Source organism: Lichtheimia ornata (genome assembly GCF_029851405.1).
Source record: "Lichtheimia ornata isolate CBS 291.66 chromosome Unknown scaffold00001, whole genome shotgun sequence".
Classification (NCBI taxonomy): domain Eukaryota; kingdom Fungi; phylum Mucoromycota; class Mucoromycetes; order Mucorales; family Lichtheimiaceae; genus Lichtheimia; species Lichtheimia ornata.
This window is the reverse complement of record NW_026695321.1, coordinates 941,024-958,725: the sequence shown is the minus strand read 5'-3', so window position 1 is coordinate 958,725 and position 17,702 is coordinate 941,024. Positions and strand designations below refer to the sequence as shown.

At 44.1% G+C, this 17,702-nt stretch overlaps 4 protein-coding genes across 4 annotated transcripts; 2 read left to right on the top strand and 2 right to left on the bottom strand.

Moving 5' to 3' along the window:
• Positions 1 to 194: 194 nt before the first annotated feature.
• Positions 195 to 10,194, top strand: O0I10_000348 (uncharacterized protein; the record flags this gene model as incomplete). Its single annotated transcript, XM_058480459.1, has 6 exons — positions 195 to 533; positions 593 to 874; positions 948 to 1,585; positions 1,648 to 5,302; positions 5,361 to 9,819; positions 9,878 to 10,194. 6 exons carry the CDS (start codon positions 195 to 197, stop codon positions 10,192 to 10,194), a joined length of 9,690 nt encoding a protein of 3,229 aa, XP_058348982.1.
• A 167-nt stretch (positions 10,195 to 10,361) lies between these two features.
• Positions 10,362 to 11,899, top strand: O0I10_000347 (uncharacterized protein; the record flags this gene model as incomplete). The annotated part of the gene is made up of 4 exons (XM_058480458.1): positions 10,362 to 10,582; positions 10,635 to 11,514; positions 11,569 to 11,616; positions 11,678 to 11,899. The coding sequence occupies 4 exons, from the start codon at positions 10,362 to 10,364 to the stop codon at positions 11,897 to 11,899; spliced, it is 1,371 nt and encodes a 456-aa protein (XP_058348981.1).
• Positions 11,900 to 11,973: 74 nt separating this feature from the next.
• On the bottom strand, positions 11,974 to 14,474 carry O0I10_000346 (uncharacterized protein; the record flags this gene model as incomplete). The annotated part of the gene is made up of 9 exons (XM_058480457.1): positions 11,974 to 12,619; positions 12,676 to 12,880; positions 12,953 to 13,157; positions 13,231 to 13,411; positions 13,471 to 13,709; positions 13,768 to 13,874; positions 13,932 to 13,957; positions 14,023 to 14,204; positions 14,265 to 14,474. The coding sequence occupies 9 exons, from the start codon at positions 14,472 to 14,474 to the stop codon at positions 11,974 to 11,976; spliced, it is 2,001 nt and encodes a 666-aa protein (XP_058348980.1).
• A 609-nt stretch (positions 14,475 to 15,083) lies between these two features.
• On the bottom strand, positions 15,084 to 16,158 carry O0I10_000345 (uncharacterized protein; the record flags this gene model as incomplete). The annotated part of the gene is made up of 6 exons (XM_058480456.1): positions 15,084 to 15,161; positions 15,221 to 15,363; positions 15,430 to 15,683; positions 15,728 to 15,792; positions 15,849 to 15,983; positions 16,042 to 16,158. The coding sequence occupies 6 exons, from the start codon at positions 16,156 to 16,158 to the stop codon at positions 15,084 to 15,086; spliced, it is 792 nt and encodes a 263-aa protein (XP_058348979.1).
• Between the last annotated feature and the right edge of the window lie 1,544 nt (positions 16,159 to 17,702).

Below are 17,702 nucleotides of genomic sequence, written 5' to 3'. Positions count from 1 at the left end.
ACATGATGCGATACGAATATTGGAGAGAGAATAAAGAATAGGTCTTCCCATTATGGTCATGCTTTTTATCGCGAGCCACCATCTCTCTCTCTTCTTTTTGTCTACGCGCACGATACTCCTTCCTTTGTAGCTGGCACTTGATCAGCCCGACACTTTCAACTACTTTAAACATATGAATCTCTGCAAACCTTACAATGACCAGCAGCTCATCGTCAGCAAGGACCAATTTACCTTCCTCCTCAACCCCTTCTTCTCCTTCCATTGCACCAACCGCAGGAGGGGGTGGGGGCACAACAATAGCACTGAAACAACGTAGAGGATCCCTTTTACGCGGCGACATTACGACTTCACCATCGACCACCATACGCAATGGGAAATCACGAGGAGGTGGTGCACTATCAGATGATTTGGTTCGCAACCTTGGCTTGGATTATGATGAAGTCCAGAAACGAACGCTGAAACGATGGGTGAATGCTAAGCTTTCGATGGCTGAAGACGCTGACCATGTGGATCGTATTGAAAAGGATCTTAAGGTACGTTGATGATGGGATGGATCATGGATGGGATGGCATATAGCTAAGCAAGGATACAGGATGGCAAACGACTCCTCAAGTTGTTATCGGTTGTGTCGGGTCAATCAGCTCCCAAGCCAGAACGCATGAATATGAGGATTCACCAGCTATCAAATGTCGCACAGGCCCTGGCATTCTTACAAAAGCAGATCCATCCCGACATTTTGCCCGACATTGGCAACGAGGCTATCGTCAATGGAGATGTGAAAAAGACATTGGCTCTCATCTTTTTCATTATGCTCAAGTTTCAAGTGCAGCTCATTATCAATGATCATGGGGATGATTATATGACATCATTAGCAGTAAGTAATCATCATGGATACCACCGCCACATCGTTGTCATGGATACCTACTAACAACAATACAACAACATAGCAACTATCAGAACGCCATGACAACGACGATATCCCTCCTTCATCCATCATCGATCTTGAACAATCACCATCCACACCACGACCCACTCCAGCCAGCAGCAACAATCGACGACATAATACGACAATTGCCGATAAAGCAACATCATCGACAACAGCAAGCAGTGAAGCTAAATTGGCATTGCTGTATTGGGTGCGTATCCAATTGGAAGACTACATTGCAGCCAACATTGTTCCACCCATTCAAGACTTTTCTCGTTCATGGCGTACAGGGCTTGCTTTTTGCCTTTTACTTCATCGACATGATCCATCCTTGATTCCTGATCTTCTCACGCATCACATTCATTCGGATATGTCTGAAAAACGCACATGGCATACACTGCTCACTATGGCATTCGATCTTGCTGAATCCCACCTTTCTGTACCACGCTATCTCGAGCCACAAGATTTGACAGATGTTGATTATCCACATGAATCAAGCGTTATGATGTATGTCAGTGAATACTATAAGGTCATGTCGCAAGTCCAACGACAAGATACCGAGGAATCAAGGAAATCAAAGACATCTCGACGGCGTGCGTCTATTGCTGAAGCCATGGGTGATCCTGTTACTATACCCGATGAAATACAACAACAGCCAAAGTAAGTCTTTAAAAACTCTACCCAAGAAGAATGATACTTATTCATCATCGCGTGATATGTAGGACACCATCACCAATACCACTGCCTGATATCGTTGAAGAACCTGATGCATTGATGCCACCACCAGTGGTTGAGGAGAAACCAGCATTTGCGAATACGAGTCCACCCACCACCACCACCACATCGCGTACGCCTGATGAAGCACCTATACCCAAACCCATGCCATCATCGCGACGTCATCATCCTCATCGCCATCAACGTGAATCCAGTCTTCCTGATAGCGACAAGGCAAGAATTCGTGCTGACCTCAATAGCCGTTTAATGATGCAACTCACGGGCCATTTACCACGTGGCATTCACCCTGTATTGGACGACTTGCTCAACATTCATCAAGATGTTATTTCCTTTATCAACACCAACACACGCAGCATCGACGCTATTCCTGAAGTGTTGATACAATCTACTGAAGCCAATGAATACGCTGATAAGATGATGGTCATTGAGGAGCAAATTGCAACGAAGCGTAAACAGCTGGATGCTGCAGGAAGAGCACGTGATACGCTCACATCACCACCCGAGATGGCAGATGATACGCTGATCCGATTGACTGATTTGCAAAGATCACAAGTGGCCAAATTGTATGAGGCATTATGTGACGAATGGGAAGCATTCCAAGAACTCGTTCAAAGGACGCGGATGGATTTGGTACAATTGGCAGCGGATTTGAAGCAAGTGGAAGATGGCGTGGGTGTATACAAGCAACAAGCCCAAATGGTGAAGGAAAAGATAGCAGCGTTGCAGCTCATGTTGACACAGGTGGCACCTCGAGACGATCAACAACGTATTATTCACCCCCTTGATGGCAATGATGCGACATGTGCAGTGTACGAAAAGGCCGTTTCGGATGCATCAATGGCAATGGAGGCATTTGATAGCAATGAATGGAAAAAGTATCAGCGTTTTGTACGTGATCTTGTGCCAGCCATCCGACAAGCTGTGGATACGCACCATGGCAGTATGCATGCGAAGCGTGATTCATTAAATGCGAGCTACAAGCAAACCAAGCAACGCTACAGCATGTTCAAGCGAGGCATGGTTTTTGGATCACAGACGACTCAATTGGACGAGGAACTTGAAGGAATTCAAGCCATCATGGATAGCCAACAACATAAGCCAACAACAGATGAAGCTATTATGGATTTGGAGAGTCGTGTGGATGCGGTCAAGAACAAGATCATTGGACTACGTGAAGAATACTATGACCTGTTTTCTGATCAGCAAGATCAAGAGGATAAGCATGGATTTGAGCAAAGACTGGATCAACTTGAGACGCGATATCGTCGAGTAGCAGATTGGGTGGATCAAGTGCGTATATGGTTTATCCAAGCGGGACGTATACGTGGTTGGATTGAAGCCCGAATTGTCATGCTGAATGAGAGAAACGCTGCTACAGAGGGGATCGATCCACTAGGACCTGATTTTGAAGCACCTGGGAATGCAAAGGATATCCAGCTTGAACATGAACAATTGCGACGTGACATTGAGCGTTTTGAGGCAGATGATATGACACGATTACGCAACCATGTCAAGAAATTGACAACCATCACCAACAATGACAACGACACACGTGATAAGCTTAGTCCAGCAGATGCATCCACCATTGAAATCACACTTGAGACGCTCAACATGCTCCACCAATTGACACAGCTACTCAACAAACGATCCATCTTTGTGGATACAATGATGTTGCGGATACGATGGGAAGAGTTGTTTGCATCAGCGAGTGCGTGGATAGATACTACTCATCATGAAACGACCCAATTTATGCATGGGGATGCTCGATGGAAGAAGAAGACATGCGACAACAACAACAATGACAAGCAACCAAAAGCTGAACATGTGATCCAAACGCTGGTAGACTTGGAGAACCGGATCTCGGCATTTGATCAAGGAGCCTACGCACAAGTATTGGATGCGTATCAGGAAATGGAGGATTTATACGATGCTGCTGCCACACTACCGGAGCATTTGGAGAATCGGCAATCTGCTTTTGAGAAATCCTTTGCAGATTTGATGCAACGCCGTGCATTTTGTCGCAAGGTTGTTGAGCAGTTTCTTGCTTTGACAGATGTCATTGCCCAATTTGATCATCTTGTGCATCAAGGAAACATGCTATGCAAGTCTATGCAAGAAGAGCAATCAAGTGATGATGATGTCTTCGATGACCAAGTACAAGCATTCAAGGAGAGATCAGCCTATTTGGTGTCGGAGGTCGCTGTAACCAGCATACCCTATCCTTATCAAGTACCTGGTTCGACTGCGTACACAAAAGACGACGAATTGAGCAACCGAATGAGCAATGAGAAGATTCAAAGTGTGATTGAGGAATATGGGATGCAGTTAGCTGCATTGGCGGAACAACTAGAAGATTTATTGGCAAGTCAACGACAACATCTTTCGCTTCAAGAACGAGCCAAGCTTTTATATGATGATATGGTGCGTATGACCATTTGGCTTCAGGATCGAACCTATCATCTTCAGCAGTCGTCATCATCCTCCATGAGCTTGTTAGTAGAGGTGGAAGAAGATGATGATCAAAGCAGCAGCGGGATGGATACTGAGCAAGTGTCACGGTTGGAGGATGAGTGCCGTGCCCTGGAAGCATGGCTACAACAAAATGAATACGGCCGATTGATTGAACGAGTGCGAGCTATTGAAGAGGAAATTGATTACACCAACACGAGTACCATCGACCGCAGTCTGCTCATCCATACCGAAGAGGAGCTTAAAGAACAACATGAGCGACTCCAATCTGCTATCAAACAACACAAGAAGCAGTTGGCATTTTTCAAGGCCCACATCGAATGGCAAAGGGATTGGGAGCATGCTAATCAAATTACCATGACGACGGCACACGACTTGTGGAGATTCATTGTCGATCATGCCATGTTTGATCCTGTAAGGGTGTCGTTTGCTTCAGATGATGATGAGAACAAGTTGCATGCCGCATTGAGCGGATTCAAGGAAAAGATCTCATCCGACATTCTCCAACACGTCCAAGCTCGCTTTGACACTATGATGACCCATGGGCAGCAGGGATTAAGTGGAAACGTATCAACAAAGCTTAAAGCACAACACAACCAGCTCAACGACAAACATATGGGCATTGTATCCTTGTTGGAGTATGCATCAAAAGCGATTGATCAACGTATCAGCATTGGCCATGTATTTGGGAATCAGCAGCGCCAAATTGAAAAAGGCCACTTGATCCTGGAGCAATCAGAAGAAGAGGGATTTGGTGATGGTGATGACATTGAGGAACAAGTGCAAACGTTCAAAGATGAGGTGGATGCCATCGTGGATGCCATGACGACTATTGAAAACACCAAATTTTCACAACCCAATATCAACTTTGGTGAACAGCTGCAGTGGGAATTTGACACGATCGATCCTATCGAATACCATGCACGGACTCAATGTCATATCCAAACATTCATGCAGGAACGACAAAATGAACTCCGATTGCTCGAAAAGAAGGTTATTCAGCTCCTCGATGATCATCGTCATGCTGAGAAGGTTCGACAAAAGATGCAACAATTCAACAATGACATCCTTCAGTTGAATGCATGGATTGAGCAACGTATGCATCATGTGAAAGATCAACACATGGATCCTCTTGCCGACATATTAGACACGGTGGTGATCAAGAGCAAAATGGTGAGTTGCGATTAATGTGCTTTGGTATGCAAAGAAGTAATGTATTTATGGTATATAGGAAGATGTCAATAAGCTCTTGGGCGAGATGACACAAATTGAAAATGAAAAAGTCCGTCCTTTGCAATCGGCCATCGCTCAGCTATTGAAAGAACGAGATGACGATGCTATGGAAACATTATGTCGACACATGGACAATGCTTTATATCATTTGAGTTATCTCAAGAACGCAGCCAGCAGTCAATTGGCTACATTGGATGCGATGTCGAAGCGAGCTACATGGGAACAGCAGTATGCATCTACATCAACACGCCTCAAGGCTTTGGATGACCAAGTGCGATATTTGAGCAAGCAGCACGAGAGTAGCAACATTGTTGATCTTGATACCCGGCAGCAATCTCTCGATCAATTAAAGCAATCCAAGGATGAGTTGCTTGAAAACGATATCCAGCCGACACAAAGAGCCTATGCGGATTTCAAAGATGCCTTGGATCAATGCAGCGGAGGAGGTATTGCAATGCCGATCCAGATTGAAGTTTGCCTTGATTCTCTTGATCGCACGATGAAAAAGGTGGACAATGCGTTTGATAATATGCAGCAACGACTTGATTTTGCTCGGAAATGTCAAACTCTGGAGAATGATATTGACCAGGCACTGGCATCCTTAACTCAACAACACACACACTTGCAAGATTTTATCCAACACAAAGCTCGATGGCACACCAATGATAAACACGATGTCAACTATGGACAATTACAAAAGGAGGGAGAGGATTTTACATCATGGTTTGAATCATTCCAGCAGCATACCATTGACTCTCTTCAACACCAATGCCACACTCTCGACACTCCAATGACGACTTTACCTGATACATTGAGAATGAAATTGCTGCAGCTTGAAGAGAAGGCATTGATATTCAATCACCACGCGCAATTTGCCAAAGACATTATCAACCAAGCCGATACAGTGGATAAGATCTTGCAACGTGCAAATGAATTGGAGAGAAAAGCCACGTCGATCCAGGATGAGCTCCTTGGTGACAATGCGTCTTCACTAGGTGCAAAGGAACATGTTCAACGTTTTCAGCAGCAGACGTATGAGATCCGTCAGCAAGTGAGCAGTGATGTTCCATATCCAAAACGACAACAGCACCAGCAGGAAGAAGATGATGACTTTGTCGATATCCAGATCCAAGACGAGTCGATGAATGCTGAAATCAAGGATATGCTAGCAGCCAAATGTTCATTGTTAGATGATCTTGCAGTTGGCCTTGAGCAACAGCTATCATGTAAAGAGCGCATGTCTCGATGCAAGGTGCTTCTTGAAGGTTGTAAACATCATGCGACTTCGGTGCAGGATTGGATCAAAGAGAAAGGAAAATCTGTTGAGGAACAGCGTGATATTTTGCTGAAACGCCCGAATCCAGTGCCATTGATTCAACTTCAACAAGCGATCAGCACCATGAGTGGTCTTGAGAGAGTCATGAATGCCAAAGATAATGCGATGATGGTGCTTGATTCCCAATTTGAAGCATGTCTCACAGCTTTTGATGCGATGCCGGATGATGACCAGCAACAGTATCAATCTTTGGCTGATGAATTTGACCTCGTGTCAAGAACGTACGAGCATACCCAGAACGCATGGTCAGCATTGCACGAAGACTTGATCACGACAATTGCTGCATTGACATCCATCTTGGCTCCGACCATGGTCCATCATCGTGCCGAGAAACTTGTACAACAGCTCACACAGCTTGAGGAAACAATTGATAGTTACCAGCGGCAACATGATGATGAGCTTACCGATGATCAGATTGCACAATGGCAAAAGCAAGTGGACAAGCTAGATACGAATGGATATCAGAAACTCTTGCAGGAATTGGAAAGTGCATCTACAAGTACTAGCAGTGCAAAGGAGGTACCATTGAATGCTGCCAAGACGCAATTGGATGGAGCAAGCGATATTATCCTTGGGATTCGATCTTTGCTGACACAATTATACGACGCTGTGAATCTCAGCAAGTTGCACAAGACCTATGCTGAAAATGCAAATGTTGTATCCTCTTTGATGACTCGTGCGCAAGAATTACTCGATAGTATTTGCGATCAATTCAGTGTCATGACAGCAGACAACCATCATGTTCAACGACAATCACTCTTGGCTGCTCATCGTGATGCACAACAACAATGTAACGAGTGCAAAGATGCATTTGACGACCTATGCGGCTATTTCGAATTTGCAACAAAGCAACAATCCGATGAGGATGGGGGAATGGACGGCATACACCGCCAAATTGAGAATCAATGGAATGGCGTTCAAGAAGGACAAGAGCGACTTGCATTGCTGTTGAATCGTTCGGATCGATGGGTGGAAAGATACGATGCGCTTGAAAAGTTACAACGTAGTTTATCCACTGTGCAGCGCGATTTGAGTGGAGGAGGAAGTCGATTCAAAAAGCACACATCCACATCCACCTTGTACAACAGCAGCACCAGCTCGCGTAGTAGCAGTAATGATGAAGCCAACATCCTTGATAACCTTGGTAAACGCTTGACAGCAATTGAGCAAGAATTGGATCGGGTTTTGAGATATGCTCAGCAACGAGATGCCGACGACATGAAAAACAGCAAAGCATTTTCAACGCATTGCGAGAAAATGAAGGAAGATTTGGAAAAATGCCGATCAACATTAGCAAAACGACAACGTGATATGGAAGAGGCACGTCTTTTGGGTCTTTATTCGGATGAGATCAAGCAACAATGTCGACGATGTGAAGAGCAAATCCAAATCCTAAAGCAACAAACGAATGCCAACCCTGGTATTGCCGATAAGAAGCCATCCACCATGAGGAACATTATGAAGTCATATGGTGAAACTCTCACGCGCGCAAAACAAGTCCATCGTCGATGCAAAGAGAGTATTCAAAAAGGAGGTGTTATTGCAGAGCGATCACGTACCTTGGTTGATACCTATCGATTCAGTCAGCTTGAAGTGGAACGACTCAAACGACCCTTAGAAAAGAACATCAGCCAGCTACAACAACGCATTCATGATGAAGACGAATATTTAAACGTACTCAAATCGGTGTGCAAGTGCGTTGAAGACGAGATTGAATTGATGACACGCTTGAATGAGTACAAGGCAACAATAGCGCGATATTCACGTAGCGCACGCATGACATGGGCACGTCGACCCTCATCTTCTCTCTTACCTTCTCCCGATTTGCCTGAATTTGATCGTAGATTTGAAGCGATGGGATCTTTGGTGGCCTCTTTTATGTTGAGTGGTAATGAGATCAAAGGCCATTTGCAAGGAGGACGCCTCTCTGATAGCCCACGTGCTGATGCTGTTACACAATCGATCGATCGACATCAAGAAGCTGTGCAACGAGAATGGTCAGCAGTCAAAATGTCAGCACACAACACACGTGGCAAACTAGAAGAGTTATACATGCGACAACAAGCAAGCACCAAATTGAAGGAAACCATGCGACATGCGAATGATCTACGTCAGCGTGTTCAATCTCTCCATTTGACTGGCAGCAAGAGTATATCGATGGAAAAGCAAGAACTAAGATCCATTCAAGATGATATGCAAACGGGTACCTTGGCCAAGAAGATACGTGAGGTGGATGCTTTACTTTCACGTAATATGGTTTCATCGGATCAGCAAATGAAACGACAACGACAAGAACTTCACTCGTTGGTGACCGAGTTGACAAAGTTGGTGCATGAACGACAAGCACAAGCTGAAGTGGAAGGCAACATTACGGTGTTTATGGGCATTGTGGATCGCATGGATGAGCAAATTATCCAGTTATCAAGATTGATAGAGAGCTGTGCACCCCATCATGCTCGTGTCACTGATCAGCGTTTCAACAAGGCGGATTTACAAGGATTGCTTCGTCGACTGGTTCATGGTTATAAGCAGCTTGCACCACAAATAGCTGATTCGGTCACAGCAGCCAAAGCTGAAGCGAGGAAACAATTCATTGACCAAGAGCAACGTGTATCGGATCGATTGGAAAAGACATTGAAACATTGGACAAGAGCACAATCCGAAGCAGCTTCCAGAGAAAAGGAACTACAAGCATGTATTAATCAATTGGGTCACGAGTTCTTCACCAAGCTTGCCATGACCAAAAGTACTTCCAACAAAAGTGCCAAACCTCCCATTGCACCTCGATATGGTGGTGGTTTCCGTTCATCGACCTTGTCAGTGGATAATCGTCAACACAAAAGAACAACACCCACGCATTCAACATCACGCCATCGTAATAGCAAAGGGTCTCCGCCAAAGTATGTTGTATCGGATCCTAAGAACGAATTGGATGTGCAATTGGGAAAGATCGTCAATGACAGTCCTTATCGCATGAAAATCAAAATGGTGCCAGGTGAAGTTGGAAAATATTGGTTTGGTGAAGATCAACCACGTTTGGTGTATTGTCGAATCCTGCCAAGCAAAATGGTCATGGTGCGAGTAGGCGGTGGATGGGAAGAATTATCGAGTTTCCTCAAGAGTAAGTTCTCTATAATATAGGGGTTGTATATATACTCATCAAATCTATTATATAATAGGTCATGGGAATTTGCAGCCTATTCATACACGCTCTACTGCCAGTGATCGATCCAATGTATCGGTGGATGAAGGAGGAGGCTCTGAAAGTGGATCACTCACATCGTCAACCGCTCCAGTGACTATTCAAGGAGGAGGAGGAAGTAACAATACATCGTCATCATCATCATCGCATCATGGTGGTAGCCATAGCACAGGGTTTGTGGAAGGGGACAAGTACATCCAATTCGATGACGAAGGAAACCATATCGCCGTGAAAATGTCCAAGGCACAAGATACTGCACGTATTCCTTTATCCAACATTAGAAGATTTGCATGATACCCAACTTTTTATTATAAAGATAAAATCCATTGACACTCATTCATGCATTGTACGTGTGGAGCAGTAACGTCACGTGTTTGGTAATTTTGCGGTACTTTGCCGAGCAACGGGCATCCATCTCTTTGCACTCTTTCTCTCTCCCTCCCTCTCTTTTTCATTTCTATATGCGTATCGCGCTCGAGACCAGAAAGCCTCTTCCACAATACAAGTGCTGGTATGCTTACGATGCCAAAAAGAATGCGACTGTCAACGATCTACGACGTGCCATCAACAAGGATCTCAAGCTTGTCCAGTCCAGCCGCGATCTAGAACTCAAGGGAGGTTCCTTTGCTTTTCTTCCACAATTGCCTCTCAAGGGATTGATCCAAGACGATGACATTATCACGTAAGCCGAATCCATTATTTATTGAACGTGGATAAATAGTAACTGTTTGTAGTATCAAGTTTGACAAGCATAACAAGAAACGCGTGGTGAAGAAGACTACAGTGCGTGCCAAGGTGGAAAAGCCAAAGAAGAGCGACAAGCGATCGACAATGGATAAGAAGAGCAGCAATGAAAAGAAGAGAAAAGCCATCGACACCGAGGACGACAAGCCCAAAAAGAAGCGTAAAGAGAAGGAGACAACTTCACCCAGCAAGCCAGAGACGACAACAACAGCAGCAGCAGCAGCATCGAACGATGGTCTTACAAAGACACAAAAGAGGAACCGACGCAAAGCCATCAAACGAATCAAACAGCGTGAAGAGCAAGAGAAGCTGAAACAACAACAACAACAACAGACAAAGCAAAAGAACGTGATCGAGACAACCCACGACGAGGATAAAACAGCATCATCAGAGCACCTTCTCAAATTCAACAAGAACAAACGCAAAGATTTCCTCAAAGTACAAAACAAAAAGAAGCGTGAACACGTACGATTTGACGGCATCCAAGAGGAAGAGGAGGAGGAGGAGGAGGAGTGGGAAGCACCCGACGAGATTACAGCTACTACCTATGATGATCAATACGATGCATATGGATATGAGATGGAGGATCATGAGAATCTTTATGGAGCAGCGTATGTGACATCGGTTGAGGCAGATCAACGATACAAGGGTGAAAAGAAAGAAGGCAAATCGTATCCTATCGATCACATGGCCGATCATTTTTATGCTGAAGCACCACCGTCATCAGAGGATGTTGAGGAAGATGAAATTGAAATCACCCAAGAAGAGCAGCAGCAGCAGCAACCTATTCAACGCAACTATGAAGAGCTTCCCAAACTCGGATTTTCTGGTTCTTCCATTCCTGCTGTGGGGGATTTAATCGCATTCAAGGTACATGAATGAATCATCTTCATATGTCACCAATACTTACATCTATTGTTGTAGCTGCTTTCTATGACAGAGGCATATACACCAGAGATTTCGGATTGGAAGGTAAATGATGAAAGCGTGGCATTGGTACTTCATGTGAATTAACACAGCATATGACGAGTAGGAAGCCAAGGTGCTCTCTTTGGATACCGATGGGCAACCATCCATTACAGTCGAATACCAACCAGGATTTTTGTTAAAGAAGCATCATGGAAAGTTTGATTTACCGGATGAGGAAGAAGACGAGGACGAGGAGGGCGACGAAGAGAATGAATTTGCAAAGGACCAAACAATGACCTATACCGATTCGGATATTGTTGACATGCGAAAAGTAGTAGAAGAATGAGTGTACATGCATATAACCTACCCCTTATTCACCCACTTTATTCTCATTGATTCATGTAAATACAATCAAATTGCTCATTTATAAATCTTTTCAATGTCATCCTTGTACTCCTTTTCTATATCTTTGCGCTTCAGCTTTCCACTGGTGGTCAAAAACTTGTCCGCCCATTCGACATCTTTGGTGACTACAATGTCTTTGATGATCTCGGCACGATTGCAATCACTTTCTTTGGCAGTTTGCTGCAAGTCTTTTAAAAGCTCATCCTTGTCCATATCCTTTTTCGATGGTTCAACAACGCCCACGATATAATCCTTGTCACTGTTGGCAATGATGCAAATGTTTTTGATATGATGGCTGTTACGATACTTGGATTCGAGACTTTCGAGGGCAATGTATTCACCATGGGACAACTTGACCAGATTCTTGGCTCGGTCCGTGATAGCAAAAGTACCATCGTCGTTGAGATTGGCAACATCACCGGTCTTGAACCAGCCATCCTCGGTGATCGCTTCCTTTGTAAGGTCTGGGAGTTTATAATAACCACGCATCAAAGAGGGGCCACGGATCCACAGCTCGCCACAACCATTCTCTGCCTTGTAATCCGTTTCGGGTACATCGACTAGCTTGAATTCAATGGAAGGTGAAGGAGGACCAATGACACCAGTAACCATGCCCAAAGAAGGTACAGTGATAGCTCCAAGACCACAACATTCTGTAAGCCTGATTCACGCTTCATTGTCAGCAACCTTGTCGACATCCAATTGTTAGAGACTTACCCATATCCCTGTAAGAGATAGCATACTGCAGTAGTCATAAATTTGTGTGTGTCAAAGGAAAGAGGGGCACCTCCAGAAAGACAATAAACGAGATGACCGCCTGTTTTTGCACGTACAGGTGCAAAGATGGTAGCATCCATTGCTCGAGTGATTGAATTTTCTTGTCCAAAGAATTTAAGCATTTGCCACTTGGTTTCCACAGCCACTAAATATATACAAGACCCTTTGTTTAATGACATGGCTCACGTGTGAAGGGAGCATTGTTTATCATACATACCATCAAATGCTTTACGCACGGACCAATGTTGTTTATCCAATTCATGCATGACACCTTTCCGGATACGTTCCCAAATTGCAGGAACGCCTGCCATGATGGTGGGTTTTAAAGTTTCAAGATCACCTTTTCCCTTGCCTTGGCCATCTTTGCCACAAACCGATTCTGGCATTAAGGTGCGTACGGTGCCATAGCCAATGGGAATAGCCTTCCAATAATAACAATGATGCCATGTTGGTCCATCAACATCACACACAATGACCTACCCCAAAACGACTTACCGTTGAAATGAAAATGAACTCGACAATGAATTCAAGTACGTGTGCGAGTGGTAAAAATCCAATGTAGCAATGCTTGCCATGGTCAATGAGATTCAAAACAAGGTGCTCGGCAGCACTCATGGCTGCAACGATATTGCCGTGTGTCAGCTCAATGCCTTTGGGATTACCAGTGGTGCCTGATCTAATTCATTTACCCCAAGCGTCAACTTAAATCATAATACTGGCATCGTTCCTACTTACGAGTACATGATCATGGCAAGATCATCGGCCTTTGGTGCTGAACTTTCAATGTCTTTGGAACTCATCTTTGTGTCAAGGATATCGGGCCAATGATGTACTTGCATGTCATTGTAAGACTTGAACTTGTCAAGCTGATCCTGGGCTTCAAAATGCTTGCCAGTGTAAATCACCATCTTTGGCTCATACGATCCCTCTTTTCCTTTCTCTTTGGCTTTGTGCAAAGCCTCCATCAATGAGATCTGATACGTGAAAGGTCATTCTCTCTCCTTGTTGTCATGGATTGGCATTCCCTTTTACCTCTGTAAAGATTCCTTTAGGCTCGATCTCGTTAATGATGTGAGCCACTGCATCGGGTGGCATGCTGTCATATGCCGTGCTAATGACAACACCGATGGCACAACAAGCTGCATGGCAAACAATGAGTATCCTGTATGAGCAAGAAAAAAGTGCATTTTACTTACCCAATGCCATTTGCATCCACTCGGGTCTAACAACATGATTCGTAAGCGATCCATATGGACTGATGATAATATACGTTGCTAGTCATTTTACCTGGTCTTGGCATAAATGAGCATCCTGTCACCTTTTTGGAATCCTTGATCAAGTAACCACGTTGCCATGGTATCGGTATTCTTTTTGGCATCGCCATAGTTTAACCACTCGTAATCTCCTAACTCGTACATGTTCCATTTCTTGGTGTTGCCCTTGTCGTCTTTCTTTTCTTTGCTATGGATCTTTTGGTGATGATGAGCATGATCCAACTTTGTGAAGGTACATGTGTTCCATTCACTCACCTTGATGAGATCACGCCAACCAAATGCAGGCTTGCGTGCATTTTGCTCGGTCACGGATGACCATACATTGTATACTGTGTATGCTTTGTCTTTGAGGTCTGGTGTAATGGGCTCACGCACCAACCCATCTTTTGCATCACGATGGCGGTATACATGCTCTCCAACCTCGATGGTTGGATTTGGATACTTTGGTAGGAACAAGCCTTTCATGAAATTCATTGTATATGTATATCCAAGGCAACAAGAAAAGTTGTAAAGAAGGAAAAAAGGAAAAAGAAAAAAGAGGCGGTTCTGAAACAATGGTCATGTTGTTGTAGAACCCCAACCTGCAGCATTGTTCTGAAACATTCGCGTTGTTGACATCATGCACAGACACACTAGCGCTTTCTTTCAATTTCCGAAAACATGTAGTGCGTGTGCTCCCTTACCTATATAGTATAGTGTATCCCCATTTTGACAACTTGTGCATCGTGATGTAACATACATGTCATAAAGATGTGGGCCGTGCACGATGGCAGACGCATTTCTATGAATGTGTGATTTGAGAGAAAGGAGATAGCTTGTGAGCAATATCATCCAACAATGAAAGAGCTTCGTCTTATGCGTAAATTTTTCACCTTCTTCGTCTTCTGGGTCATTGTGGTACATTGCGTATCGAGCTATGTACCTTCACCTCTTTATCTGTGAGTCTCTTTGACTGACACCTTGATGTTGCCCGCTTCTTTCTTATTTGCGATTGAATACCTGTAACCCTTCTATGTCTTTATTACCTATATATAGCTACAATTTATATATACAAATCATGCACATTGCTAACAGTTATTTATGGTTTTTTGGGGGAAGAAACGATGGCCGCCTCCAGCTTGGTTGAGAATTGGTGGTGGTGGTGATGACATTCTACGTATTGTGAGGTGTTAATATGGGCTACTCACTTTTTGCTCTCCTACACCACTTACCTTTACTTGGAGGAATTCTTCGAACGATGTTACCGCTGAACGGAAATCGCTGGCATTCTTCATCAGGTCGAAATTCGCAAGCTCAATAAGGCGGTATGTCGCATGGTACTTCAAATCCATCTTGTATGTACAACAAGAAAAACCTAACAAAGATAACATGTCAGAATGGGGATACGGCAAAACATATCGCAGCTCCCATGAAATCTTACCATGAATGTGAATACCAGCAACAACATAATGGCCGCTCTTCGATTCAATAATTTCATCCAGCATCAACTTCATGACATTTCCTAGCTTGAACAAATCCGTCTCCACAGCAATCTTTCTTGTATGGGGCTTCTTGACTTCACCAGCAATGCACTCAACTCCACCCTTTGTTATCAAGATGTCAGGCTTTGGTGCAATCAATGACTTGTCAACTCTGGCGTATGCTGTCTTGGCTGCCTTGGATGACTTGGTAGGCCTTCATACATATCCGATACATCTTGTAGATCAGCTACTTGACACAGCTTGACAACGTCATTGTGATATTGATATAAATCCTTGGTAATGTTATAGCCATTCATGATCCACTAGATTTGAAAAGAGTATCAGCTGCAGTGGTAAAATAAAAGAACTTCAAAAGTACCTGTGCATCCACACATGCATTATCGATATTCTCCTTTGCTTGGCCAACGCCCGACAACCAAAAGAGCCTCGTCATTGGAGTGCCATCATCCTCGTCCTCTTGAACGTCACTGTCATCAATTGCCTCGCTATAGCCCTACAACAAACGAGCACACGCATAAACATAATACCTTTCATCTTTCCACGAAAGTTACCTTGACAGCTTGATCCTTGAGTCTTTTTGACTGCCGCTTGGATGATGATGGCTCACTGTCGCGTTTGGTACCTATCGCTGTGTGAGATGCAAGCTTTTGTACCCAAAATCTGGTCATACCAGCTCGTTCTTTTAGGATTTCGCTGCCCACGTCAAGCTGCAGTGTGTAATGCCATTGTGGTTTGCTTGTTGTAATCTGTAAAAAAGAGTAAAGAAAAGGTTTGTGTCAACACCACAAAGAAAATAGCACGTCTTTCTCAAACTTCCTGCTTGCCTTTGCTACTTTCATACACTTTCATACGCTTCATTGCTGGTCAACATTGCGCAAGACTTGCTGATTGATGTACGCTTTTGGATAGAATCGTTGAGAAAAGATAAATGAGAACACAGCGTCGAATTCAACGAAGTAACAAAAAATGGAATACGTACAAAACCTTGGAAAATTGACCTTGTAAGCAATCAAAGGAGTATGACAGAGGAAAGAGGCGTGTGGGAGTATGATGGGCGGCGACAACATCCTTTTATTGTGCATTGCGGGCGTGGGCATTTTGTGTGTTGGGGAGGATGCATTGATAAATTGATGCTGCATGAGATGATAAAGTGATGGGGCGCACATACCAGGATTAAGTCTGAAGAGCCTAGTGCAATGTTGTGTATGCATACACCCATTGGCCAAATTAGACCAGGTGATACGAAATCTATCAACGAAATTAATCACTTGTACGCGTAATGCCATTATCATAAAGGTGAATTCCCATATTGTCAACCTACTCTTAATATTGGTAAGCGTGTTCGGTAAGCAGCGAGAATGATCGGATCACAAGAACATGGTAAATCCAAGGCCGTAGGGATACTAAACGAAGAGTGGAAGTACTCAACCTCGACCAAGCCAGCCCACCCCAACTCCCATGGTGTGTGAATGCGCATTGATGTAATCTTAGTTTGGCCGTAGCTCAGTCAAATCAGCTAGGATCAAGGTAATTGAATCATAGAAGTAAATGTCTGGAGCAGGAGCATCATTCCACTGTCACACAATGAATAAAAGTTGGGATTGAGAGGAAGTGGCTGTTAGCTGGCAATACATGGTAATGCATAAAGTATCATACATCGACCCTTCCATTCATGCAAACGTAGCTGTGTTACACAACACGACCCTCTGCATCTTTTGCTCTGCCAGGGTCCACCTACTTGACAATGAACAAAGACCACTCGTCATATAGCATCACGCTTACAAACATAAAGGTGCCTGTATCTCCAAACTTTACAATCAAACGTGGGGTTTTGAATAGAGCAATGGGCTCGGCTTGGCCAACAGCGCCTTGTGTGAAAGTTTCGCGTTCAATGTCGCAAACAGCCCAAAAATATTTTTTGGTCGTCGTCGTCAAAGAGGTCGTGACCCCTTTGTCCAGTTTGGCTGGCGGCGACATTATGGTATCCGCGATTTGGGCGTATTCTCGATCGTGAAACTGGCACCCAAGGTGCAGTTGGCTGCCGAGCACATTGCTCTAATAAAAACCCCACGTTTCATTGTATAGTTCGGAGATACAGGCACCTTTATGTTTGTAAGCGTGATGCGTTATATGAAGAGTGGTCTTTGTTCACGGCCAAGTAGGTGGACCCTGGCAGAGCAAAAGAGCAATACGTAACTGAACGAAGTACAAT